Genomic DNA, 26,904 nt, shown 5'->3' on the forward strand with positions numbered 1-26,904 from the left:
TTGAAGTTGGACAAAACATATTTTGCATTGTGCTATGTTTAGGTATCCCCCCCCCCATAGACTCATATATTTGGACAAGCCTCCGGGGGCCAGGGAGTAGGATGTGATGGTTTGTATATGCTCAGCCCAGGGAGTGGCACTATTAGAAGGTGTGGTCCTGTTGGAGTAGGTGTGTCACTGTGGGTTTGGGCTTAAGACCCTCATTCTAACTGACTGGTCAGTATTCTGCTAGCAGCCTTCAGATGAAGATGTAGAACTCTCAGATCCTCCTGCACCATGCCTGCCTGGATGCTGTCATGCTCCTGCCTCTGATAATGGACTGAACCTCTGAACCTATAAGGCAGCCCCAATTAAATGTTGTCCTTATAAGAGTTTCTTTTTAAACTTAAAATCTGGGCTGGCAAGATGGCTCAGTGGGTAAGAGCACTGACTGCTCTTCTGAAGGGTCTGAGTTCAAATCCCTGCAACCACATGGTGGCTCACGACCACCCATAATGAGATCTGACACCCTCTTCTGGTGCGTCTGAAGTCATCCACAGTGTACTTATGTATAATAATAAATAAATCTTTGGGCCGGAGTGAGTAGGGTTGACTGGAGTGAGCAGGGGTCCTAAAAAAAATTCAATTCCAACAACCACATGAAAGCTCACAACCATGTGTACTACTACAGTGTACTTACATACAAAAATAAATCTTAAACCTAAAATCCTTATGTCAGGACCCCAAAGATGGAGTTGGGGGTCACTAGATCTCTTTATTTATTCCTGTTCCCAATGTGGTCACATAGGATAAATCTCTCTTTGCAGGTCCTCAGGGATCTAAGAGACTCTGGTCCAGTGGGAGTGGCCAGAGTTACAGTTCACCAAGAGGAAGCTGGAGCAAGGTGGCTGCTGGGTCCTAGAGTAGTGGCAGGCAGCAAGATGCAGGGGGTAGCTAGGAGCCAAGGTTGGGACCACCGAGCAGAAAATGGCTTCTGTCAGGCTTGCACACCTGGCTGGTCGGGCCAGGTTGAGGTCCAGCGATGAAAGCTTGGGGAGAGAAAACTTCTCCCTGGAGTGTTACAGCTCAGTAAGACAGACAATCTCAAATAATCTTTGGTGAAATAACTCATGTAATTTATTCCTTGTGGATAGGACACTGTAAACATTTGGAGATGGAGTGGAATCTAGAGGCAGATGCTTTCCATTGGCTTGGTCTGAGATGTTAGGGATACCTCATCTGCCCGTGGAAGGACTTCTGGTGTCATCCAGACGTGACTAATTGCCACAGTCCTCTCGATGGGGTGTCATGGTCAGGTGTCCCAGGACAGGACCCTAGTCAAATGTAGATTTAGACTCCTGCCATTCTCAATCATGAGAATCGCCGGGGTTCCTGAACCTGCTCCACCTTACCAGGTTTTCCGTCTGGTGGCATGGTCCACTGCTCCATATCCTTTCTCTGCTTTTCACTATTGCTGCCAACAGGTGTATCTGAGGGGTCAGGGGTCATTCTGCACCTAAGAGCATCTGACCCTCAGCACACGAAGGCCATGGTTTGTACAGGTTTTCTAGTTTAGAAGCCTGGAATGTGGTTTTCTAGAGACGAATGGGCTTGTTCTGTTCCCATGCACTTTTGGCTTTATTCTTGTTCTCCCTGGTTATCTAATAAGCAGACCTTTTCATGATGGCAGAGTGTCTCTGCACGTATTGTTCCTGATGACCGCTCAGTGCAGGAGCTACTCCGGATCCTTAGAGCTTCTCGAATGCTCGTTATGTCCCAGCCTCCTATGCTGAAGATTCACATTTTAGCCTCCAAGTCTACATCCACAGTGATTATTTCCCTGCTTAATCGGCATATGAAGGACAGGTGGCTGAGCGTAGCTCGTTAGGGCTGCCAACAGCAAGGCTTTGACCCTAAACACTCCAGTAAGAATTTTGGCTTGTTGAGTCAGAAGAAAATACACATTTTGGGCATCTGCCACTTACAACAACTTGACTCCAGATGCGGAGCTGCAGGAGTCATCTTATTTCAGGGCCTTTGTTGCCTTTACCTGGAAGCCTTCAGCTGCTTTAACTTGGTGGAACATTGAAACTATTGTTGGAACTTTTGTTTTAGACTTTCGAGACACTTGGTGAATTCTCCCCAGTTTGGGGACCTTGGCTTTGCTTCCCAGTTGGTTTGGAGACCTTTGAGCCATTCAGATGTATGGTAGTTAATGTTGTCAACTTAACAGGATTAGAATCAACGACAAGAAAAGCCTCTAGGTATAGCTGTGAGGATTACTAAAATCAGGTTAATTGAAGTAGGGAGACTTTTTCATCGTTGGGTGATTCTGTTCAACACACTGGGATCTTGGACTAAAGAGAAAGGGCTGAAAATTAGTGTTGTCTGCTTCCTAACTGTGGATACATCAGTGTTGTCTGCTTCCTGTGGATACAATGTAACTGCTGCCTCCCTCTCCTGCCTCCCATCCCCTGTTCCTGCCAGCCACCACCAAGCCTTCCCCACCACAGCTGAATGTTCCCCCAGACTAGCAACTCTTCCTCTCATAAATGCTTTCTCCGCAGGTCTTCCGTCATAGCAATCAGATGAACAACTAATGCAGGGTTGGGTTTCTGTTGCACCATCTGGGCTATTCTGCCATTTGTTTGTCAATAATTGAAGTTCTGCTGAAGAATTTAAATATCTGCGGAGTGTCAGGGAATGTGTAAGTGTGCTGGTTTTCATGGTTCTTGTGAGCTATTGGGGGTGCTCTTGAGCCATTTGGGGCACAGAGAAACAAGATGTTGAGGGTCTCTACTTTGATTTGTGAAGACTATTAAATGTGTGCTATCTTGGTTCCCCTCAGGGAGAATTCTAGCTAATGGATCTTTTGTACTTATGATGATTTATCTAGTAGTACACTCTGAGTGAAAGCATGGAAAAATTTAACCTGCCCTTAGAGTTCCTGAAAATAATTTCAGCAACTATGGATTTTTTTAAAAATTCCATTTTGTTTTCTTATTGCACTAGAACTACTATTCCTGGCATGGCTAAATAACAGTGTTTGCACACGTCTGTCTTTCTGTCTGGCATTTAGTATTTCTTTCTCGGATTCCATTTTCATATGTTGAACTGACTTCCTTATTCAGCTGTTTGTTTTTATTCAGCTCTTGGGCTTCATTCAGCAGTTTAGCTGTTATTTTTATTTTTTATTTTTTTAGCATGTTCATCATCCTTACTTTGAATTCTTTGTTGGGAATTTCATAAACGCCATTAGGATCTGTGACTGGGGGACTGGCAGCCTTTGAGGAGACATCTGTTACTTTTTACGCTGCTTGTGTTTTTGTACTAGGATTTGCACATCAGGAGTTAGGTCACTGGTTCAACTTTTAATTTAAGTCATTTTCAGTCTCTCGGTCAAGCATGTGCAATGCTTAGGAGGATGGGTTGTAGTAGGGCCGAGGCATACTTTTTCTGGTTAGTTTAAGCTGTCAGGCTCCACCCTCGATATTCTCCGGGCAGAATTCCGTCCACAGCAACAGGCACTATCCAGATGGCACTAAAGCACAGGGACCAGTGAGGTGACTCATGGCAAAGACACTTGTGGTTAAGCCTCATGACCTGAGTTCTATTCCTGGAAGCCACACGGTGAAAGAAGAGAGCTGACTTGCTCAGGTTGACCGCCATGCATGGACTGTGACTCGGGAGCTCCTTCCCTCTCTTCCTCCCTCCCTTCCTAACCTACTTCCTATCTCCTTTCCTCCCTCCCTTCCTACCCCAGCACCTCCTTTCCTACCTATGTATATAAGTATAAAAGTAGAGCAATAGTGACCTAAAATACAATTACCATTTAAGCGTCAGTAATCTTAGAGAGTAAACGGCCACAGATAGAACTGTGAGCAGTAATACATCACTGTACAGTGTGAGTTTGAAGGAAGAGAGAAAAGGGGGAGGGCAAAGGAAAACTTATAATTAGTATTGTGTTGCTAGAGAGGAAGTAGAGGAATGGGGTTCAAATAAAAGGGGGATTGTGGTGGTCAAACAAAGAGGGGGAGGAGAGTTAAGGAGTTTGGGAGAAAGGCAGAGTGAAAAGAGGCTTCATTATGAGATGGCAAGGACCAGCGGTTTCATCTTGCATGAGGCTGGGCTGTAGAAACCTAATAGATTGGGCAGCCTGTGTTCTTTGGGAGATATCTTAGTCGGTGTTCTGTTGCTGTTAAGGGATGTTGTAACCATGGCAACTCTCATAAAGGAAAACATATCATTGAGGCTGGCTTACAGTTTCAGAGGGTTAGTCCATTATCCTCATGGTGGGAGAAATGGTGGCATGTAGGCAGACATGATGCTAGAGGAGCTGAGAGTTCTACATCTTTATCTGCAGGCAGAAGACTGATCCACACTGAGACCTCAAAGCCCATCCCCAGAGTGACACACTTTCTCCAACAAGGCCACACCCACATCAACAAGGCCACACATCCTAATAGTGCCATTCCCTTTGGGTCAAACATTCAAACAGAGTCTATACGGGTCATTTCTATTTAAAAACATCACAGGAAAGGAAATCTTTTTTAAGGAGGAGAAAGTAAGAGACAGACAGAGAGAGAGAGAGAGAGAGAGAGAGAGAGAGAGAGAGAGAGAGAGAGAGCAGTGCAGGAGGTAGACTATGAAAAACAACTGGTCTAATGGTTGGATTCAGAGTCTCCTGACATTTCTTCCCAGGTTCCATTTCTGAGATTTTAAAAGTCACTTTTATTCAGATGACACAATGGCGGCAGCATCAAAGCTCTGCCATGTGGGCACTCCTGCTGTGTGAAGCCTGGCTGGCATCTATTTGCCTTCAATGAACAAGTACCCTGCTAATGTGCTGTGAGTTGGACTCATACATCAGAAACAAGCCTGGCAGCAGCCACTGCCATCATTCCCTGTTTTAAATTAAATCATACCATGTTTTGAATTTTGACAGTGCTGTAAACCCCTTATCCAGCTGAGCCAAGGATGCTAAACTTTGCTTCAACATTGAGTGTTAATATATAAATAACTTCTGTGTAATGTCTCCTGGCTTCATCAGAGGACCATGTTCCAAAGCCATCAAGGCAAATGGAGTCCCTTGGGACACCCCTTCTGAAAGTAATTAAAGCTGAGAGGGTGTGGAGAGGCCATTCTCGTGCATGGCCACCTGATACTAAGTGGACATCTTCCAGACTTGGCTTCTACTTCAAAGGAGGTCAAAGAACAAAGGTAAGGGAATTGTAACCATTCTGGCAGGAATGAAGACACTCAAGAGAAACACTCAAGGCCTCCCTTTTGAGATGTTATCTTCAAGGATAAAAGGTTGGGATGTTGGGTTGTAGACCTAGCACAAGGGGCTGAGGTGCATATTTAACATCCCACCAGGGCCTCTGCATGAGCTCCTGCTTCCTGACCTGCTTGAGTTCCAGTCCTGACTTCCTTTGATGATGAACAGCAACATGGAAGTGTAAGCTGAATAAACACTTTCCTCTCCCAACTTGCTTCTTGGTCATGATGTTTTGTGCAGGAATAGAAAGCCTGACTAAGACAGGTTTCCACCTTAAAAAGTGCAGTAAAGACTATGTTTCTTATCTGAAAACTGTTCTGTTAAAAAATTGTATCTTATAAAGTTTATTTTGGAACCATAGAATGTACGTAGTGCTTGCTAAGACCCACAAGACTGTGTGGTAGAGAAGGACAACATGGTGGACACCAAGTCGTGTAGCTGAAGTGGTAAATGTTCTGGGAGTCTGTTTGCATGGACAGAACCTAAGCACTGGCAAATCCTGCATGAGGAACTTACCCAAGAAAGACTTGTGAGGTGGCTGGAAATCAACCAATCCTTAACTAAGCCCTAGACAAAGAATCAGAAGCAACTAATGACTGCTGGGAACTAGCATCTCCTAGGGCAGAGTCCCCTAACTCGTTATCCAAATAAGTGGCCATCCCTGACATCATAAGCACACGAGCAATAAAAGCAGGCCCAACAGTAATGAACAAGGAAAAGAAGGCCATCAATCTGAGAGGACAGGAAAGGGAGGAGCCAGAGGGAGGAATAGTACTGCAGTTATATTTTAATTAAAAATATATAGTTAAAAATAAAAGTAAGATAGCACACACATATACACAAATATGTCCTCGATCTGTTTTGAATTTATTTTTGTACAGAATGCAATATGGGGGGGGTCTTGTTTCATACCCTCACATGTGACTTTTTTTTTAGTTTCCTCAGGACTATCTGTGGAAGAGCTTGTCCTTATTCAATGCATGTGCTAGATGCCTTCAGAAAGGATTGGCTGATAGAAGCTGTGTGACTTGCTTGTGGCTCCCCTGTCCTATGTCACTGGACTCTGTGCCTACTGTCTCTGCCAGTGCCATGGGGCTTTGTTGCTGTGGCTCTGTGGCATAGCGTATTGCAAAGCTTTGTTCGTAGAATAAACTGTAGAACCAGCTGTTCCAGATGCAGCAGCTTTGGCAAGCCACAGAGGAAAGGGTTCCTGTCAGCTTACAACTCTCAGGTCATACTCCATTTCTGCCTGACTTAGTTAGGGTTTGACTGTTGTGAACAGACACCATAACCAAGGCAACGCTTATAAGGACATTTAATTGGGGCTGGCTTACAGGTTCAGAAGTTCAGTCCATTATCATCAAGGGAGGAAGCAGGGCAGGGTCCTGGCAGGCAAGGTTCAAGCAGAGCTGAGAGTTCTACATCTTTCATCTGAAGGCTGGTAGTGGAAGACTAGCTCCCAGGTAGCTAGGACAAGAGTATTAAAGCCCACACCCACAAGGCCACACCTCCAAATAGTGCCACTCCCTGGGCTAAACATATTCAAACCATGACACTGAAGGAAATCAAGAACCTGGACACTAGAACTGAAGCAGAGGCCATTAAGGGATTCTGGCTTGCTCATCCTACTTTCTTACACAACTCAGGACCACCTGCCCAAGGATAACACTGCCCATAGTGAGCTGGGCCCTCAGGACAATTCTGCACAGACTTGCCCACAGGCCAGTCTTACTTATGGCATTTTCTCAATTAAGAGTTCCTCTTCCCAGATGTGTCTAGGTTCATGTCAAGTTGACAAAACCAACCAAAACTCTAGGCATGGTTATCACTGGCCATCCTAGGGGGAAAATGACCATAGGAATAAGGCTGTGGGCCTTCACACAGGAGATGACACTGTGTCAGGGTCAGTGGGCAAAATCCAACATGAATGCTTTGAGGCTCTGTCCCTCAAATGAGATATCTGAGTAGTTCTAGAAGAATCTTGACTCAAATTAGCAGAAGCCAGAAGTTACTCTAAAGGTCTGAAAGTTAATAAAAGCATGGCATTTTTCTAAGTTCTATTATATTAGTGGAATTAGTCAATGTTTTACAAATTGATCATTTTTATTGTTTTGAAGAAATAGAGTTCTTTAGCTTAATTAATGTATATCAAAGTTATTTGCAGAGCTTGCTTCCCCTATCTCAGGCTATCTCCTGCTGCAAGCTGTCTGCAGCAGCCACTCTATCTTCAACTGTCTCCTGCCACTTAAAGAATCTTCCCTTTCCCTGTCAGTGTAAACAAATTCAAGACCAGCCGGTCCCTTCCCTATCTGCAGGGACAGACAGACTAGTGGTCATAAAGACCACAGCTGCCAGAAATGACCATCCTTGAGAAAACTTCCCTACCCCTCCTCGGTCTGAATTCTGAGGAAAACTACAAACTGCTTTGACCTTGCTGATTGCTGACTAAGTTTCCTGCCAAATTAAAATTATACTGTTGCTTTATTAGCCAATAATAAAATAGGTGTGTGAGCCCCTTCACAAAAAGTATAGATTAGCTGTGTTTTAAGCAATCGGGGTTGACTCTCCCTGTGAGGCTGAGCAGCCCCATGCGCATCGGAATAAAAACCTCTTGTTATTACAGCTCGTCAAGCTGTGTTTCTGGGGGTTGAGTTCTCTATACCTGGGCTCTGGGGGTCTAACAGTTTCTTTTTTTCAGTGTAAATGAACACTCATGTTTGTGACTGATCTTATAGCCATCATATTATAGTCATAATTTTGTACTCTTTTCTTAAAGAGGGCCCCAAGATTGAATGCATGTCATATACCACACTATTGTACCTGGTCTTGTCTTAGTTACTTTTCTATGGCTGTAATAAGACATCAGGACTGAAATGACCTACAGAAGGAAAGGTCTCTTTGGCTTCTGGTTCTAGAGTGATGAGTCTGTCCATCATGTGGGGAGCCAGGTGTACTGACTGGTTTTGGGTGTCCACTTGATACAAGCTGGAGTTATCACAGCTTGAGGTTTGGAGTCCCCCCCCCCCTTGAGGAAATGCCCCCATGAGATCCAGCTGTAAGGTATTTTCTCAATTAGTGATCAAGAGAGGAGGGTCCAGCCCATTGTGGGCAGTGCCATCCCTAGGCTGATAGTCCTGAGTTCCATAAGAAAGCAAGCTGAGCAAGCCAAGGGAAACAACCCAGTAAGTAACATCCCTCCATAGCCTCTGCATCAGCTCCTGCTTCCTGACCTGCTTGAGTTCCAGTCCTGACTTCCTTTGGTGATGAACAACAGTATAGAAGTTTAAGCTGAATAAACCCTTTCCTCTCCAACTTGCTTCCTGGTCATGATGTTTCTGCAGGAATAGAAACCCTGACACATGGCAACAAGAGATGGGCACCAAAGCAGAAAGCTAACAGCTCACATTGCAGCTGTGAGCAGGAAACAGAAAGAAGGCAAAAATGGAAGTAGCACAAGACTTTAAGCTCTCAGTATTGACCCAGAGACATATTTCCTCCACAATGGCCACGCCTCCTAAATCTTCCCAAACAATGCCACCAACTAGGAACCAAATGCTGAAAACTACGGGGCTACTTCTCATTTTAACCGCCACAGTTCTTAAATAAAAATTTGCTATAGGTTTCTTACTCCTATCCCTGCCCCCAGATCTCACTTCTCCCTATAGTTAACAATGTTGCTTTCTGTTTGTGTGTGTGTGTATATGTCTCTGTTTCCATTTGTAAAATTAAAGATGCAACCACATGTAACTATATTTTTACTTAACTTTTTATTTTATACCCAAAGCACTGGGCTTATATACATTATTCCTAAACAAAAGGGTGATTAAATCTTTTCATTTTTCTCTTTTGATTTATTTTTGGTTTTAAGTAATAGTCTGAAAAGTTCCCTGCCCTACCTCCCCCCATTTCTAAGTTACAAAATTAACCCAAGTACAGCAGCATAGTTTGTAGTGTTACCTACTATGGCCACTAACTACAGTACGAGTGACCAAGGCAGCTCAGTCAACAGGGTCTCAAGGGAGGGAGGGAGGGGGGATTGAAAAGAAAAAGGCAATTAGACAGCATTATAACATGATTCCAGCCAGTGCTGAGTCTGAAGAGGGTTTGTTTTTCTCCAGTCCACTTCTATATCATTCTAGGTACATACAAAGTATAAGGTCAGTTCTAGGTCAAGGAACAAACAAGGCAATAAAAAGTCCCGAGGTATTCAGGAACTTATCAAGATGGTCAAGATCTTGAGCCTGCTTCCATGTCCTGGCTCAATGCCAAATTCCTGACAAATTTATAGAAGCAAACCCAATAGCTCTTTTCACAGGAGAATAGTTCAAAGTCAGCCTGGCTTACATAGCAAAACCCCGTCTTTAAAAAAGTTAAGTTAGCCCATGTTTTCCTTTAATGAGTTTTCTTCTTTAAATTGTAGTGTATGCCGTAAAGTAGGAATTCAGTTTTATCTGCCTCCAAATGACTATCCAGTGTTTCCTACGTCCTTCATAGAAGGTCTACATACCTTCCCCAGTCAACTAAGATTTATACACAGTGTCATGCTGTGGCCGAGGCTTGTCTCAGAACTCATGATGTAATCTCCAATTAAAGGCTCAGCTGAACAGTTTGTTTCTCGTGTGTATTCAGTTAAAGACTTTATCCATGTTGTAGTCAATGTAATAAAACCAAAAGTCAAGACAATGAGTTAACAGGGGATTGTTCTGAAGCACACCTGCTGTAAAAAGCAACTGGGAACATTATTTCCAATACACCAGGATACATCTTTCAGTGGATCCACCTGGAGCAAGGAAAGGGCAAACCACACCTGCTTTACTGCTGTGCGGTGGAGAGAAGCCTGTGATCAAAGTCCCTCAAGTTAAACTATCTCACAAACTGATTTTGGAAGTGAAAACTGGGAAAATTCATTCACAACACTAGGCAAATTAATTAACACTTTAAAAGGTCTGTCTGTAATCTGGTTGGAATGTGTTGGGTTAAATTAAATCCATGCTCCTTGTTTTTTTCAGGGAATAGTGTAATTTTTTTTCTATATTAGTGATTATTCCCCAGAAATTATCAGTTCCGAGTCCTCAGCTGCAGGGATTTAAGTTGTCTGGAAATAACACCTTAGTGTAACTGTAGTTTTTGTTTGTTTTTATAGACAGAGGTTCACTCTCTAGCCCTGGCTGGGTCTCCTGAGTATTGGAATTATAGATGTGAACTACCACACCTAGACACCTGCAGTTTTGAAAGCTCCTTGGTAATTCCAAAGTGTACCCACGGTGTGTGCTTGAGCAGAGGCAGCAAGGTAGTCCAGGGCTGTGGAAGGCCTTTTAACTCCCGTGCTCTCAGTTCCAGCTCCGAATGCTGTGGATCGCCCTGGAGCCTGTGCTTTTGCTCAGGGTCACACGAGTCTGGTATTAACCAGAGAAAATGATTCTCACTGTGGCCTTTTCCTTTTGTGAGGGTGAAGGGGCGTGGAGCCCAGGCGTTCCCCACTCCACCGGTTTCTCAAATCTGATGCTGTAACCGCAGAGGTTAGACTATGCTCTAAACAAACCCAGTGAGCTCAGTAAACAAACCCAATAAGCAATTCATCCCATTCAACAGAGAAGGTGTGTGACCTCCAGGTGACCCGGGTCACTTTTAATCCTAGCATCGGGTCACTGTCAGGCAATTCTGCTTCCGACAGGCTCCGATTGGCGGCCCGGGAAGTCGCAGAACCTATGCTTACCTCGGGTCAGCCCCAAACAACCAGCCACTTTCCCTAACAAGGTAGCGCCTGGACATGGCCCGAATGACGTCACCCTATAGTCCCACCCACCGGAGGCACGGCCTGTCATTCCAACGCTCTCAGCCTTCGCCCGGGTTCCTGAGGACCAGGCGCAGACTCCAGTCTTCACTTCCTCCTTGGCTCCGCCCTTTTCGTGCCTGGGGGCGGGGAGAAGACCGGAGGGGGCGGTGCCGCGCGTGCGCGGAGAGGAGCGGAGGGGCTGGGGCAGAGGGCTGGTTTGAGTGACTGAAGGCAAGATGCAGGTGAGTGTGGCGAGCTCGGGACCCCAAGTCTGCGGTCGTTTGGCTTGGTGGGCTCGCGCCAGACCCGGAGCCGGGTCTACATGGATTAGTTACAGAACTCGGCGGACTGCGGGGAGGCCCGGCGCAGGCGCACTGCGAGAGGGCGGGTGCGGTCCCTCCGGCCTCCTGGGCTGGGCACTCCTGCTCCGGTGCGTCCTGCCCCGCAAATCTCTGTCCTTTGGTAGGCACCGGACTTTGGGCTCGTTCTCCTCCAGGCCTGATGAAGGCCCCGACCCTCCTGCCATCTAGAGCTGACTCTAGATGGTCCGTTGGGAGTGCTTTCTGGTTTCCAGATCTGAACTCTAGGCCTCACGACTATTGTTAATTTCTAATATGAAGAAAGGTGGAACTCCTTAGCAATTTTTTTTCCTTTTTTGAGCTGGAATTAGACAAAAGCCCAAAGAAAGTGTGTTAGAGAACCGCATCGGAATAGCCTTAGAAGAGCAAAAGTATGCGTCAGCCACTTTGTCGCCAACCTTCTATGTGGCTGTGTTTAAGGATTCTGAAGAGTCTGGATGGAGGGTAGATGGACCGTGTAGTTGTGGGCTCCGGCTTAAGAGACAGACCTTGGGGACTGGAGGGGGTGGTCATCTACACATTCAGCAAGCCGGCCACACCTACACCTGGGAGGCAAGAACAGGCTCAAGTAAAGGGATATACCTAGTATTTTGTGCTTACTAAACATTAGCCGTCAGGAGTGACTCTGGAGCAGGCCAGGCGTCTGCTATTCTCAGATTTATCCTTTAGACTCTAAAGCTTAGGGAAGTCTGTGGGTCTAGCCACAGTCTTCCTCTTCCCCAAGTCTACTGCAGGCTCTCAGGACAGACAGATGGTCAGTCAGCATGTCACAGCGTTTTTGCATTTTCAGGTCCCTCTGCCTGGAATGTAACTTCCTTTGGTCTCCAGGTTCCTCTCGTTGGGGAAGAGTTCTCAGGACTCAGATAAACCTTCTTTAATTAGTGCGTAGCTCTGACCTGTTGTTTAGAGAGGCCCAGCTTCAAGCAGACACCTTTCATGGTTTATGTAGGGTTAGCCAGTCGTCTCCTGGTGTTTTGGGGTTTTGTTTGTTTGTTTGTTTTTTCTGAAGCTGAAATGCGCAGGTTTCTGGTTAAGACAGTGTTTGCTGTATCGTTGCGTAGCTCTGACCTGTTGTTTAGAGAGGCCCAGCTTCAAGCAGACACCTTTCATGGTTTATGTAGGGTTAGCCAGTCGTCTCCTGGTGTTTTGGGGTTTTGTTTGTTTGTTTGTTTTTTCTGAAGCTGAAATGCGCAGGTTTCTGGTTAAGACAGTGTTTGCTGTATCGTTGGCGGTCACTTCTCAAGGAAGGGGAACTGGTGGATGTTCACCCCTTTGAGAAAAAGGAAGGGATAAGCAGTCGACAGCAGCAGGAGCCAGGGTCTTAGGGTCACTACCGCCACCCGTCAAAAGCATCCAGGGAAGAAAGGGTTAATTGGGCTCACACTTCTATATCACAGTCCATCACTGAAGGAAGTCAGGCCAGGAACTCAGCAGACCTGGAACCTGGAGGCAGGAGCTGATGCAGTAGCCCTGGAAGGGTGCTGCTCACTGGCTTGCTCCTTGTGGCTTGCTCAGCCTGTTTTTCTTATAGACCCCAGGGCCACCAGCCCAGCGGTGGTCACTCTGACAATGACAAACTCTCTCATCTATCACCAATTAAGAAAAATGCCCTAGGACTGGAGAGATGGTTAAGCGGTTAAGAGCACTGTCTGCTCTTCCAGAGGTCCTGTGTTCAATTCCCAGCAACCACATGGTGGCTCACAACCATCTGTAATGGGATCTGATGCCCTCTTCTGGTGTGTCTGAAGACAAGTACAGTGTGCTTACATACATAAAATAAATAAATAAGTCTTAAAAAAAGAGAATCTTGTTCTTCAGATGATTGTAGCTCGGGGCGAGTTCTCATAAGACTACCCACTATCTGTAGTTCAGTTTTAGCTCTGTTGTCTCAATTCAGAGGCAGTTTCTAATTTTGTTTTCTTATTCCTGTGTAACATAATATTTCCTAAGTAAACTTGTTAATCACACTTAATTAAAGTTAAAGCTTGCTGTTTTCTTTTTCTCTTTCACTCTTGCTGACTCCATTCCACCCTCATATAATTAAATGCCCTCTCTGGAGCATCCACCTCTGTAAACTCGGTCCATATAACCCCGTGGACCAACAGCCTGTTGCTCAGTGCACACGACACAGCTTGTCTCCATAACAGTGTGCAGCTTGTGCCGGTGCCCATTTTTTTTTTTTTATATATTTTTTTTTCCATTTTTTATTAGGTATTTCGCTCATTTACATTTGCAATGCTATACCAAAAGTCCCCCATAGCCACCCACCCCCTCTCCCCTACCCACCCACTCCCCTTTTATGGACCTGGCGTTCCCCTGTACTGGGCATATAAAGTTTGCGTGTCCAATGGGCCTCTCTTTCGAGTGATGGCCGACTAGGCCATCTTTTGATACATATGCAGCTAGAGTCAAGAGCTCCGGGGTACTGGTTAGTTCATAATGTTGATCGCCGGTGCCCATTTATAGCCTCCCTCTTCCTCTTGCCTCTTGCCTGTGAGAACTCCTTGAGAAGGCAGGGCAGGCTCTCAACCAGGAGCCTGCGAGCAGGTATGAGGACCAGAGATCTTTGGAGGATTGTTGCTTACTGGCTTGTCCCTTCTGGCCTGCTTTGTTTGCCTTTTCATATATTTCAGGGCTCCCTTGCCAGGGTGGCACTGCTTGAGGTGGACTGGGCCCTTCCACATCTGTCAGTCAAGATGATGCCCCACAGGCTCATATACAGGCCAGCCTGATTAGCTATTTTCTCCCTTGAGGCTCCCTCTCCTCACATCACTCTAGTTCATGTCAGGTTGACAATAAAACAAACCAACAGAAGTAGCTACCTAAAAATCCATGCACGGAATCATGTCACCATGAGACCTCAGAAAAGCCAGGGCCGTCTCTGGTCATCAGCTTCCTGGGCCTGGGAACTAGTAGACTAAGACGTACCACAGCCCCACAGTCCATGGCCTTATGGTCAGATTCACTTTGGGCAATGTCATAGAAGTTTATTACAGTTTTAAATTAAATTTGTTTAAGGAATGAGCATACTAGACAAAAGTCAGGTCAAAGCTTTACTTTCAGTATTGATGCCAATCTTCCTGTTATTTCCTGATTTTTCCTCCAACACTGGCTCCTCAGGGAGACTACAACGGGGGCCAGCCTCCCTCTTCCTCCTGCCCTCTTCGTCCAGCTGCACAGTAGCTCAAACTCCCTGCTCTCCACCACCTTTCCCGTTTGTCACTTTATGCCTTCTCTCCTGGCTCTGCCCTCACCACATCCTCGTCTTTCCCCTTCCAGGACCCCAATGCAGACACCGAGTGGAATGACATCCTACGTAAAAAGGGCATCCTTCCCCCGAAGGAGAGCCTGAAGGAGCTGGAGGAGGAGGAGGCGGAGAAGGAGGAGCAGCTCCTCCAGCAGTCAGTGGGTGAGCTTGCTCCATCTTTTCCTTTGTCCTGTGTCTATTGGAAGCAAACCACCAACCGCTGTAGTAGACAGACTTCCTTTGGACAAGAGCCGGGAGGCAGAGCTGGGGCACCGGCATCAAGGCTGTGTGTGGTGCCTAGACGGGTGACTCGCAGAGTGGCAAATGAGCCACCTGCAGCCCATAGTCCCTGTCTGTGTCACAGGAGCACATGACTCTGTTCTGAGCTTTACTTTCGCACGGTACCCTAGAAATGAACATTTTTAGTGTTTGTGGCACTTTCTTAGGTAGTACTTTATTAATCCCTGTAGACTGGTTCAGAATATTGACATAGAATAGTTTATTTGATTTGGGGAAGCATGAGATGTGTGAGAAGCATCGTGTCCAAGGGAGGTTTTCTTAAGGTCTCTCCACCTGCCTCAGATCCCCCCAGTTTTGGCCTAGATGTGCTTGATCCCAGCTGAGTCAGAATGTGTGAGGCCAAGCGTCTGACTGGTAGATGGATGCCTTCAGGGACTTCCCGGCGGAGAGATGCTGATGAGAGAGACCTTTGCCCTGTTCATATGAGAGTGCTTGTTTAGAGTAAGATGTTTTAAGATGTATCCAGCTTAATTTAATTGAGTGATTTTTGTGTGTTGGGTGTTGTTCTGGGTAATGGGGACTTAGTGGAACACAGGGCTGACAGAAGTCTGTGTCTTTATGTTTCAGAGCAACAGATGAGCAGTAAGGCCGGGCAGGTTAGGAAGGTTGGAGGGTGGGAGAGATGCTGGCAGTTGGGCAGAGGGGGCTCAGTAAGAAAGTGAGATCTGAGTAGACCTGAAGGAGGTGAGATAACTACTTCAGCAGGAGAGAGGTGGCTTGGGACCTTAGAGAGTTCATAAGGACTTGGTGTCTTGATGTCAGGGAAAGCGGTAGAGAGTTCACAGGGCCTCTAAGGACCAGCCCACTTGGATCCTGAGTCTTATGGTGAAGAGCCTAGCTTTATTGCCATGATGGGAAGTTACTGGAGGCTGAAACAGAATGACCTGTCCTGGATTTTAGCAGCACCACCTTATTGAGCATGGACATTGGTAGTGGTAGTGTGAAATCAAGCAGCAGAAAGACCAGTCTAAAATGTGTGCAGTAATTCAGGCAAGCCACACCATTGACTTGGACCGGTGCTGTGGTAGAGCTCACAACAGGTGCTCAGAGCATGTTTTGAAAGAGGGCCAACAGAATTGGCGATGATCCATGTGTCATGTGAGAGAGAAAAGACAAGAAGACTGCCTGGCTTGGGCTGTGTGAGGGGCAGAGGTGCCATGGCAGGGTACAGAGGCTTACAGGCAGCTCGACAACTGTTTAGGACAGAGTAATGTGGAGATTTTTATATTATGTGTGTATATGTCTCTGTGGGTTTGTGTCTGCGAGTGGAATGTCTGTGGAGTTCAGAAGAGTGCATTGGACCCTCTAGAGTTACAAGCAGCTGTGAGCAGCCTGACATGATGCTAGGAATTGAACTTGGCTCCTTTGGAAGAGGAGCGAGTTCTGTGACCACTGAGCCTTCTCTCCAGCCCAGCTTAGCGATGTAGGCAGGGAATTGGGTTTGTCTTTATTGAGTTAGAAGAGTCACGGCTGGAGGCATACATGTTGGGAGTTGTCAGCATATTCCTGGTATTGTGGGATTCGACAGATAAAGAAGAAAAGGAGACAAAGAACTGGGTCCTATTTTTTTTTTTTTTTTCTTGTGGGGGGTTGAAGCCAGGGTCTCTCTATGTATCTCTGGCTATCCTGGAACTCACTCCTTAGATCAGGATCAACTAAGTGTTGAAGGCACAGGACAGATAGAGGACAGTCCTCAGAGTAGGCAATGGTGGCTTGCGAGAGATGCTTTTCATTACCCAGTTAAGAGGATATTGCCTGACTTGATACCAAGAAGAAAGAATATTTATCACAGTAAAAATAAGATGCAGATTTCTGTGCAGTTGGCTACATGGAAAGATTGTGCTGCCTGCCATATACAAGACAACACTACTGGGGACATTTGGGGCTGGCGCAGTGATGACGATTAAGAGCCCTGGCTGCTCTTGCAACAGACTTGGTTTTGGTTCCTAGCTCTCATATGGTGGCTCATAATCATCTGTAACTCTAGTTCCAGGAACTCCAGCACCCTCTCTTGGCTTCTGAGGACTTCAGGTGTGCATGTGGTACACATATGTATATGCACGTAGGCAAGACATATATGAATACAAATAAAACTTCTTGTTTGTTTGGAGACTGGATGTCACTGTATAGCATTGGGAAGCCTAGAACTCACTATGGAGACCATCTGGCTAGCCTCAAATTTAGAATTCCAGCTGTGCCTGCCTCTGCAGCAATGGGATTAAAGGTGTGGGCACCACTCCTGGCAATAACTAAATCTTAGAAAGGAAAAACAGACTAGGAATGAGGTGATGGTCACCTGTAGGAAGGAGATGCTTGCTTATGGAGGGCCTGCTGTCTTTCCCCACCTGCGATGGTGTGTGGTCCGAGAATGGCCCATGATAGCCATGTTTCTGGTTTTGAGTGAGTATTAAGTATACAGCAAACCAATAGCAGATATATGCAAGTAGCAAACCCTTAACAAACTGTGTGCTCAGAGCATCCAGCAGAAATCAGCTGAAGAAGAGAGCTTCCCGGGTGGGTCAGAGTGGCTGCTCAGATAAGGCTTTCAAGTAAAGAGACAAATGTCAGAGATAGAGATGACATCATCAAATCAGGCACTCACAGCATCTGTCGGAAACCGGCTGAAGAAGCTGAGGCAGTCAGCTGGGGTTCCCAGTTGAGCTTTCTTTGCATGGCTGACCTGGGTTCTCTTTTCTGCTGCAGGACTTTGGTTCATAGGATACATCATCGGTTCTCAGCACGAGATCGAATATCAGATATTTACGTCATGATTCATGACAGTAGCAAAATTACATACAGTAGCAAAAATTTATGACAGTAGCAACAGAATAATCTTAGTGTTGGAGGTCACCACATGAAGAACAACATTAAAGGGTCACAGCTTTAGGACGGCTGAGAACCACTGGATAAACAGTAGTAACACCCGTGAGGAATGAACAGCTCACCTGGCTGTTCTCACGGACATGGACTTAGGGTCACCAGCCTGATCCCTGCAAGGGGCCGTGAAGGACAGTGAAAGAGAAACATGCTTAGGTCTGAAATACGGTGAGAAATGACCCCACTTGTAGAGCCAGCCTCTCTGCAAGCTCAGATGGCACAGGGCAGTTTACCAATATAATGTAGTGTCACAAGACGTGCTCAGACACCCAGCCCGAGATTGTGTCCCTGAAGACCAGAGCAGGCAGCTCAGGCAAATGTGACTCGTTTCGTGGGCCTGGGAAACTTGTCATTTATATCCTTACAGGGTGATGTGTCAGTGAGGACGATGGCCGGTCCGTCCTTTTAAACAGTAGCGTGGAGGGCAGGGTCCTTTGGGAGTTGGTGCACATATGTAGGGAAGACGCTAAATGTGCTTGTTCATCTCTCCTTTTTTATGCTGTGGTCAATGAAACTGAATCCAGTGAAAACATACGAGGACATGACTCTGGAAGAGCTGGAGGAGAACGAGGATGAGTTCAGTGAGGAGGATGAACGAGCTATCGAGATGTACCGGTCAGTGCCGACTGCCAACAGCCCGGGCTGTGTGCTGGCTTGGGTGCCGCTGGGCTAACATCGGGGAAGGACTTCAATTTAACAGTGATAGTAAAGATTTCAGCCAACTGCTCTTACACCTTTGCCATGAGGCAAATCAGTAAGCCGGATCTTCAGGGATTTTGTTCTGGAAGATGCCGGTGCTGGCCCATGCAGACAAGCGTGCTTCTGTATTTAAACGCTTTCTTCCTATCGTGCAGGCAACAGAGGTTGGCTGAGTGGAAAGCAACTCAGCTGAAGAACAAATTTGGAGAAGTTTTAGAGATCTCAGGAAAGGACTATGTTCAAGAAGTTACGAAAGCCGGCGAGGGCCTGTGGGTGATCTTACACCTGTACAAACAAGGGTGAGCTGACGCTGATCTCCACGCGGTCTGTAAATGCTGCTTTGAATTTGTTCTCGGTCTGTGAGGCTTAACCTACACAAAAGGCTTCGGTTTATGTCGTGTTTTTATCTGCACTTGTGTTCTGTGTTTTTGTAGCTGATTAGCCCAAACCTTAATGCTCACTTTTCATCTTAAGACTTTTAAAATAATGTTTGTGAGTAATATCTATCTGCTAAAAGCATAGAACAAGGACTTAGATTTCTTTGACTTAAAAAAGAATTCTGCCAAGTGTTAGTAGAAGGACCACTGATGGGGCTCTGCCCGTCTGCTCACCTCACAGCCACTCTTTTCTCTTCCCGTGTTCCAGGATTCCCCTCTGTTCCTTGATAAACCATCACTTGAGTGGACTCGCCAGGAAGTTTCCCGATGTGAAATTTATCAAAGCCATTTCAACGACCTGCATACCCAACTACCCCGACAGGAATCTCCCCACGGTGTTCGTCTACCGGGAAGGGGATATCAAGGCACAGTTCATTGGTCCTCTGGTGTTCGGTGGCATGAACCTGACCATAGACGGTGAGGGCTCTGGAGGGCCTGAGGGTATTGTGAGAGGTGGGCCGGGAACTCCCCTCACAGGGATGTCAGCTTCCGGGACACGAGTCGCATCGCGGTTTTGCTTCATCCCTGCGCAGTCACCTGGAGCAGTGAGCTTCAGGGGGGACCCTCTGAGGGGTGCTGGCGCCTTAGCTGATTTGCTTTTTCTCTGTCTCCAGAGTTGGAGTGGAAACTGTCTGAGTCAGGAGCGATCAAGACAGCCCTGGAGGAGAACCCCAAGAAGCCCATCCAGGACCTGCTGCTGTCCTCAGTCCGGGGCCCTGTCCCCATGAGGAGGGACAGTGATTCTGAGGACGACTAAGATGGCAGTGATGGAACCTTTGAACCTTCTTGATATGACGCATTGTCTGGGTTTTTTATAAGGAGGGAAAAGCAAAATGTATCATTTTGGTTTTTAACCTTTTTATAATTATTTAAATTTTATACATTTCGGATATAATCATTGCTGAACTTTTTTAAGAAATTTGTTGGAACTCTTTAATTAATCATGTTTCTTTAAGAGAAATTTAAGCAAGCTTGTTATGTCACATATCTATGTTTTCCTATGTGTATTTCAGGAAACCATGAAACTGTTCAGTATTTTTTGACATGTAACTCTATAGAAAGGAATGTGGACTTAAAAAATATAATGCGAATAAATTTAAGTTAAAATCTCTATAAAAAATAACAGTGCAAAAAATGAGAACTCAGCTTTCTAGTTAGATCGTTCGTTTTCCTTTTGTAAAGCTAGCAAAAGGAGTATCAGCTAAAAGAAATGGCTGATAATTTTGAGACAGATACTGATTTATCAAATTAGCTGACAGATTTCAGCTCACTGCCATGTCTGTTTGCTTTCAGCCCAGTCTTCCAGGTAAACTAATGTTCTCTATGGCTGTTAAGACACCAGCTATTCTTTGTAGTGGCACATGCCTTTAATCTCAGCACTGGGAGACAGGGGCAGGCAGGTCATGTGAGATCAAGGCCAGTCTGGTTTGCATAGTTACCAGCTAGCCAGGGCTGCGTTACCAAGACCCTGTCTCCAAACCAAGCAGCTCTTCTTGGCTGTAAGGTCCTGTTAGAGTTGGTTTGGGGGAATAAGGTTTAAGCAGATACATATATAAGCTCTATCCCAGTCGATTTGTAAAAATATTTCAGGATATCCTGTAAAGTGACAATGAAAGCCGAAAAATATCTATAATATTTTTGTTGAATGCTATACCCTGTATAGCTGATTGGAATCTTAGAGATAAGAGTCTAAGAATACAGGGTTTACTCAGATTTTATTGTAAGATTTATTTTTCTGTACTCCCAAAACCGACAGTGTGTGAAAATGCCTTGTTTTCTGTTACGTGAGGGCCAAGACCCTGCTAGAACATCGGCCTTTGGAGTGGTTTCCTTCAGAGGCGCTTGTGAAGTTTTAACAGCAAGGTTGGAACAGTCTTGAGGTTTTGTTGCTTGTGATGACCCTACATGGTGTATAGGAGTGCTGCTGCCTTAGAATCTCTGCAGTGGCTCACAGCTGCAGAGACTGACGCTGTGTTTGCCGTAGAGCAGTGGTTCTCAACCTGTGGGTTGTGACCCCTGTGGGGGCCACATAGTAGATAGCCAAATTACAGTTATGAAGTAGCAACAAGGAAAATTTATATGGTTGGGGGTCACCACAGGAGGAGGAGCAGTACTAAAGGGTCACAGCGTTAGGAAGGTTGAGAACCACAGACTTAGCGTGAATTTTTATACTAAAGGAGAGGGGCAGGACCCGGATGCAGGCAGAGTGCAGTGTTGGGAGCTGCAGGCGCAGTTCTTCTGAGGAGCCTGTGTAGGATGTAATTCTTAACAGTCACTGAACCACGTTGATATAAGCGTGGACACTATCTCCATGCCAGACCAGGACCTTGTTGGTGATACAGAGATGGCGAGATGGGAACACAGCAACAGCTCTGATACCTGTAGCCTTGACCAGTGAGCCCCGCCTTCTCACAGTGCCCCGCCTCTGTCTGCACTTGCTCTAGAGGACCAGCAGCATCTTCATCAATTGGGATTAGGATCAGAGCCTGAGCTGCCCATGCCTATAGTTTAGTGAATTCGAAAGGTGCTCCCTGTGGTATTCACAATACCCTCTGCTGCCTCACTGCATTTACTGGGACAAAGGTGGTAAGGCTTGGCACTTAACCTATATACTTACATATGTTTGTTTGCCTGGGTGAGTGTATGCAAGTCACATGGGTGCAGGGGCCATTGGCTCCTCAAACCAGTTACAGGTAACTGTGAACTGACTTGTAGATGCTGAGGACCAAACCCACGTCCTCTGTAAGAGCAGAGCCCTCTCGACACTGAGGCACTGCCATAGCCCAGAACCTTGCTGCTTAAACATGGAGTTCATCTAACTGCACAGCAAGGGATGCAGACGGGGCTAGGAGACATTGTCCTTTCAGAAAGTACCAAAGCGCTAGACAGTAGAGAAAGAGCATCCCAGCTGCAGTGGCGGGTGGGTCTCCCAATGGCTCTGCTGGAGCGAGCAACACGGTGAATCTGAGGTCACGCCCCGAGCTGTGAGGAAGTGAGGAGGAAGACTGTGGTTCCCTCAAGAATCCCAAGTAGCCTGATGCCCGTTCCTAACCCCCAAGCCACTCCATTCTTAAAGGATGGCTTCCAAGATGCAGTGTGTGTGTGTGTGTGTGTGTGTGTGTGTGTGTGTGTGTGTGTGTGTGTGAGAGAGAGAGAGAGGGGAGGGGGATGGACGGGGTGTAGAGGTCAAAATCAATGACAAGCCAGGTTGACAGTGTGTGTGCCCTGTTTCATGATGTGATGGAAAGGTCACCTTACCTCTAGTCTTTCTTCCAAAAACCTACAATCAAGACATAACCACAACAAACCCAGCACAGTAGCTGAATGGAACTTTTGAAACTGTAGATAGAAGTTAAGAAACTGGGTATTCTATACAAAGCACTCGGTTAGCTTCCTAATTAAAAAAAAAAAATTGCACTGAAGGTTTATTTTTAATATGTGGCTCGTGAACCACATCACAAATGGAAGGTAACTTAGGTAGCAAAACAGTGCTCAGCTCTTGACTGACCTGCATCTGTGAGAACTTGTAACTCAAGGGTTCCCCTACGTCTTAGTCTGGATCTGCCCAAAGGCAGGGCCGGAACCAGCATTTGGGTGCAGCGTTTGTCGTTTGTCGGGTGTCTCCAGGCTGCAGAAGAGAAAGCTGAGAAAGGAAGACAAGATGGGGTGGGAAAAAGAGAGGTACAGTGGCTGGATAGTACACACACACCCCCAGTGTCCCCCCACAGATGGAGGCCTGGGCTTACACACCCCAGTGTCCACCAACAGATGGAGGCCTGGGCTTACACACCCCAGTGTCCACCCACAGATGGGGGCCTGGGCTTACACACCCCAGTGTCCACCCACAGATGGGGGCCTGGGCTTACACACCCCAGTGTCCACCCACAGATGGGGGCCTGGGCTTTGGGTTTCCATTCCTGGCTCCTGTAGGTGAGGGCCGCTCTCTGGGGGCATTAACTGCATTTCTTGGCTGTGTGTGCTCAAGAGCAGAGCAGGCATCTATGCCTGGAAGAAGACCACAGATGCTGCAGGTGCAACATGGTTCTGGGCTTGCCTGCTCCTGGCTCCTGGTTCTGCTCTGCTCATTAGGAAGACATTGCTTAGGTATGGGTTCTTGATTTTTATCTTTCCCATGCATATATTCAAAGGAAAGTAGGTGAAAGGAATTGGGTGTGATATTGTTTTCATTCTTAGAAATTATATCCTGACCAGAGTTTCCTCTTCCTCCAACCTCCCTGTCCCAACCCCCACCTCCCCTCTTCCCCAGATCCATTCCTCCATTTTCCTTCAGGAATATCAACCAAACATAATGAGTTACAACCTTCATATTAAGCTACAGCCTTCACATCAAGGCTGGCTGAGACAACCCAGCAGGGCGAAAAGGGTCCCAACTGCAGACAAAAGAGTCTGTTAGGACTCCCACAAGAACACCAAGCTACTGAACCTTCACATACACTGAGGACCTAGCTCAGACACACACAAGCCCCCTGCTTGGTGGCTCAGTCTTGGTGAACCCCTATGAGGGGTAAGTTGACTCTGAGGGGGTTTTTGTGGTGTCCTTAGACCCCTCAGGCTCCTACAACACTTCCCCCCCTTCTTTGACAGTATTCCCCAAACTCCACCTTAATGTTTGACTTTGGGTCTCTGCATCTGTTTCCATCAGTTGCTGGATGAAGCCTCTTTGTTAACAGTTAATGCTGGCTCCAGTCTACAAGTATACCATACTATCATTAGGAATAATTTCACTGATGTTCCTGGCCATGTTTGGTTCTAGCCTGGGTATCTGGGCTGTCCAGCCTCTGGTTCCTAGCTATCTAGGCATTGTCAGGGGTGGGCTCCCTCTCGTAGTGTGAGCCTCAAGTTGGACCAGTCAGTGACTGATCACTCCGACAAGTTCTGTGCCACCTTTACCCCAGTACATCCTGCAGGCGGGACAGATTGTAGGTTGAAGGGTTTTGTGGCTGGGTTGATGAGCCAGTCCCACTGCTGGAAGCTTTGCCTGGTTATAGAAGATGGTGGGTTTAGGCTTCATATCCTCCGTTACTAGGGTCCAGGAAGTCTTCACTGCACTAGGCTTCTATGTTAACCCCCAAATGCCTCCCAATTCCAGTCATCTCTCCCAGTACTCTCTCCCTCTGTCCCTCCCACACCACCCCCACCTGATCCTTCCAGTTCCGATCCCCACCTGCCCCCACTACACTTGTCAAATCTATTTCCTCTTCCCAGAGAGATCCATGGATCCCTGCTTGGGCCCTCCTTGTTACTTAGCCCTCTCTGGGTCTGTGGATTGTAGCATGGGTGTCCTTTACTTTGCAGCCAACGTCCCCTTGTGAGGACATACCATGTTTGTCTTACTAGGTCTGGGTTACCTTCCTCAGGATGATCTTTTCTAGTTCCATCCATTTGCCTGCAAATCTCATGATGTCATTGTTTTTAACAGCTGAGTAATACTCCACTGTGTAGGTGTGACACATTTTCTTTATCCATTCTTTGCTTGAGGGACATCTAGGTTGTTCACAGTTTGGGGCTGTTACAAAGAAAACTGTTATGAACATTAGTTGAGCAAGTATCCTTGCTGTGGGAGCACAAAGTTGTACAGCCACTGTGGAAATCAATATGGCAGTTCCTCAGAAAACTGGGACTCGATCTTCCTCAAGACCCAGCTATATCACTCCTGGACATATACTCAAAGGATGCTCCATCCTACCACAAGGGTCCAGTATTTTAAAATGTCCTTTGAGTGGCTTTGATGCCTCCCTTGCCAGTTAGGATGCTGGTGTTTTCTAGATCCTACCAGAAGGTGGCGCACGCTGACAACTTAATCACAATTGCTACTGCCCAAGGAAACCTTACAGATGGCCCCTGCCTTAAAAATGAGAAGCCAGTGTGCTTTGTATGAATGCAATCGCATAGACTGAGCCCAGGGAGACAAAGAGGTATCGGGTTGTTTTATTTAACTTTACCACTCTAGCTTTTAAATTTCAACTCTCCATATCTCTTTGCTCATTAAGCTTTAACTTGCTGAGAATGCCACCTTTCTAGGAAGACTGTTGGTGGTTAGAGTCCCCTGAGCACTTGTTAAAGGGAGTGCAATCTCTGAGGGGAAGAGCGAAACTTTTGACAAGAACCTTTCTGAGAGGGGATCTTGCAGCTGTAAAGATCCGTCACCACAGCAAGGGGATGGTGCATCAAAGAGCGGGAGAAAACAGCAAACAGATCTCTTGATAGCTAAAGCAGACTGACTTGAGCCATGCAACAAATACTACATTGTAACCCGAGGCAAAAAGTAATTACACAGTATCTATTATCCAAATATACGTGTGGAGGGAAAAGTTGACTAACAGAAATGAGTGTGTCCTCTCAGCACAACTTTGTGTTCCTGGGGGAATTTGAGGCGTCTACAGGATGAGTAATTCTACTCACTGCGCATGTGCTATTGAGAGTACCTCCTCAGGGTCAGCAGGCCCATCAACTACCCCCACCCCCTTCCCCCCACCGCCCACCCCCATCCCCCATCCCTTTAGTTTCAGCCCAGGTTTTCTGTTTCTGATTCGATGTTTCAGTCCTCTTGGGAATCTTTATGGACTAACTCCCAAACCCAGGCCCCCTTCAGCTGCAGTGGCTTTGCTGCAGCAAGAGACACTCTAGGTTTCAAAGGAAATGCTACAATGTTCCATGTTTTCAGTCCAGCTCTGGGCGCCACAGTTTCAACAGACCTGTGCTACTTTGCATGACCTCACATCTTTCCAAAGCAAGCTCCTTGGCATTTTCTGTGATAAGCACCATAGACCAGAATTCCCAACTGGCTGATTGAAATCACAGTGATGTGGAGAGGTTGGAATGTTATAGGTCCACAGGCTAATTCGGTTATTTTGGGCTAGCTTTAGCCCCCTTATTTAGAGCCAGTCCTTGCCCACACCTCAGTGTTGAAACTAACATCCTGACTAATAGATACAAACTCTTGCAATCTATTACCTTAGTAGACTACAGTTTCCACCAACTCCAAAGCTGGAAGTCATCAGCACCTTAGGCCTGTAGAAAAGGGTGCCCATCTCACCCACCGTACCTGCCCTTCTGGTGTACTCACCAATGTGTTTTAAATTTGCCTTGGTTTATGACATTCTATATCCTGTACAATCTGTAAAACTTCATGAAACTGACCCCCGTACTGGAACATGGAATTAGGGGTAGCCTAATCTGTGTTCCCAGGCTGTGATCACTCAAAGTGGCTCCAGGATAAACTATCTCTTACTCTTGTTAAGGTGAGCGCTATAGTTTCTGTGTTGATGGCAGGTACAGCTGTGAGCTGTGTGGGGCAGGAAGTGAGATGGCAGCTGTACCCACCTCTCAGTTGGAGGCACTGTACAGCATCCAGGCAATTCTATGCTATCAATAAGGAACAGAACAAGTCGGGTGTGGTGGTGCACGCCTTTAATCCCAGCACTCAGGAGGCAGAGGCAGGCGGATTTCTGAGGTCGAGGCCAGCCTGGTCTACAAAGTGAGTTCCAGGACAGCCAAGCCTATACAGAAACCCTGTCTTGAAAAACCAAAAAAAACAAAAAAAAACAAAAGCAAAACAACAAAAAAAGGAACAGAACAAGTACACTCTTTTCTTTCAATTTTCATATATATGAATAATATATTTGTTAAATATTAGGTATTTTATATCTATTAAATAGCTAAAAATGCTTGAACATAAAATCTTATTAAGTTGTTTGACTCTTATAACTACTTAATAAAAGGAACCGTTGCTAACACTTACTTTGCCCAGTGCAGGATAGTGAATTTAGGGCCCTGTGCACACTAGGACAACACTCAGGGCTCTGCGCACACTAGGACAATCCTTTTCAATGAACTTTGTCCCAGCCCAAGAAACTGGCCAGTATTTCTTTTAGCTTAATTGCACATGAGCCAAACCTAGTGGGCCACGAGCCGACCTGCTGGGGACTTAG

At 46.3% G+C, this 26,904-nt stretch overlaps 1 protein-coding gene and 1 long non-coding RNA gene across 2 annotated transcripts; both read left to right on the top strand.

Annotated features, from left to right (window-relative positions):
- Positions 1-4,231: 4,231 nt before the first annotated feature.
- On the top strand, positions 4,232-5,174 carry Gm35171. Its single transcript, XR_373345.3, has 3 exons — positions 4,232-4,251; positions 4,681-4,827; positions 4,925-5,174. It is a non-coding gene; the product is annotated as a predicted gene, 35171 (long non-coding RNA).
- Positions 5,175-11,239: 6,065 nt separating this feature from the next.
- On the top strand, positions 11,240-20,662 carry Pdcl3 (phosducin-like 3). Its single transcript, NM_026850.4, has 6 exons — positions 11,240-11,275; positions 14,672-14,801; positions 18,341-18,431; positions 18,671-18,814; positions 19,161-19,369; positions 19,567-20,662. The coding sequence occupies exons 1-6, from the start codon at positions 11,270-11,272 to the stop codon at positions 19,707-19,709; spliced, it is 723 nt and encodes a 240-aa protein (NP_081126.2). The 5' UTR covers positions 11,240-11,269; the 3' UTR covers positions 19,710-20,662.
- The last annotated feature ends 6,242 nt before the right edge of the window (positions 20,663-26,904 follow it).

This window comes from Mus musculus, chromosome 1, assembly GCF_000001635.26.
Source record: "Mus musculus strain C57BL/6J chromosome 1, GRCm38.p6 C57BL/6J".
Taxonomy (NCBI): domain Eukaryota; kingdom Metazoa; phylum Chordata; class Mammalia; order Rodentia; family Muridae; genus Mus; species Mus musculus.

Coding starts and splice junctions, on each gene's coding strand:
- Pdcl3 (NM_026850.4), top strand. Junction 14,802..18,340: donor GCTCCTCCAGCAGTCAGTGG/GTGAGCTTGCTC, acceptor AACTGAATCCAG/TGAAAACATACGAGGACATG. Junction 18,432..18,670: donor CGAGCTATCGAGATGTACCG/GTCAGTGCCGAC, acceptor CCTATCGTGCAG/GCAACAGAGGTTGGCTGAGT.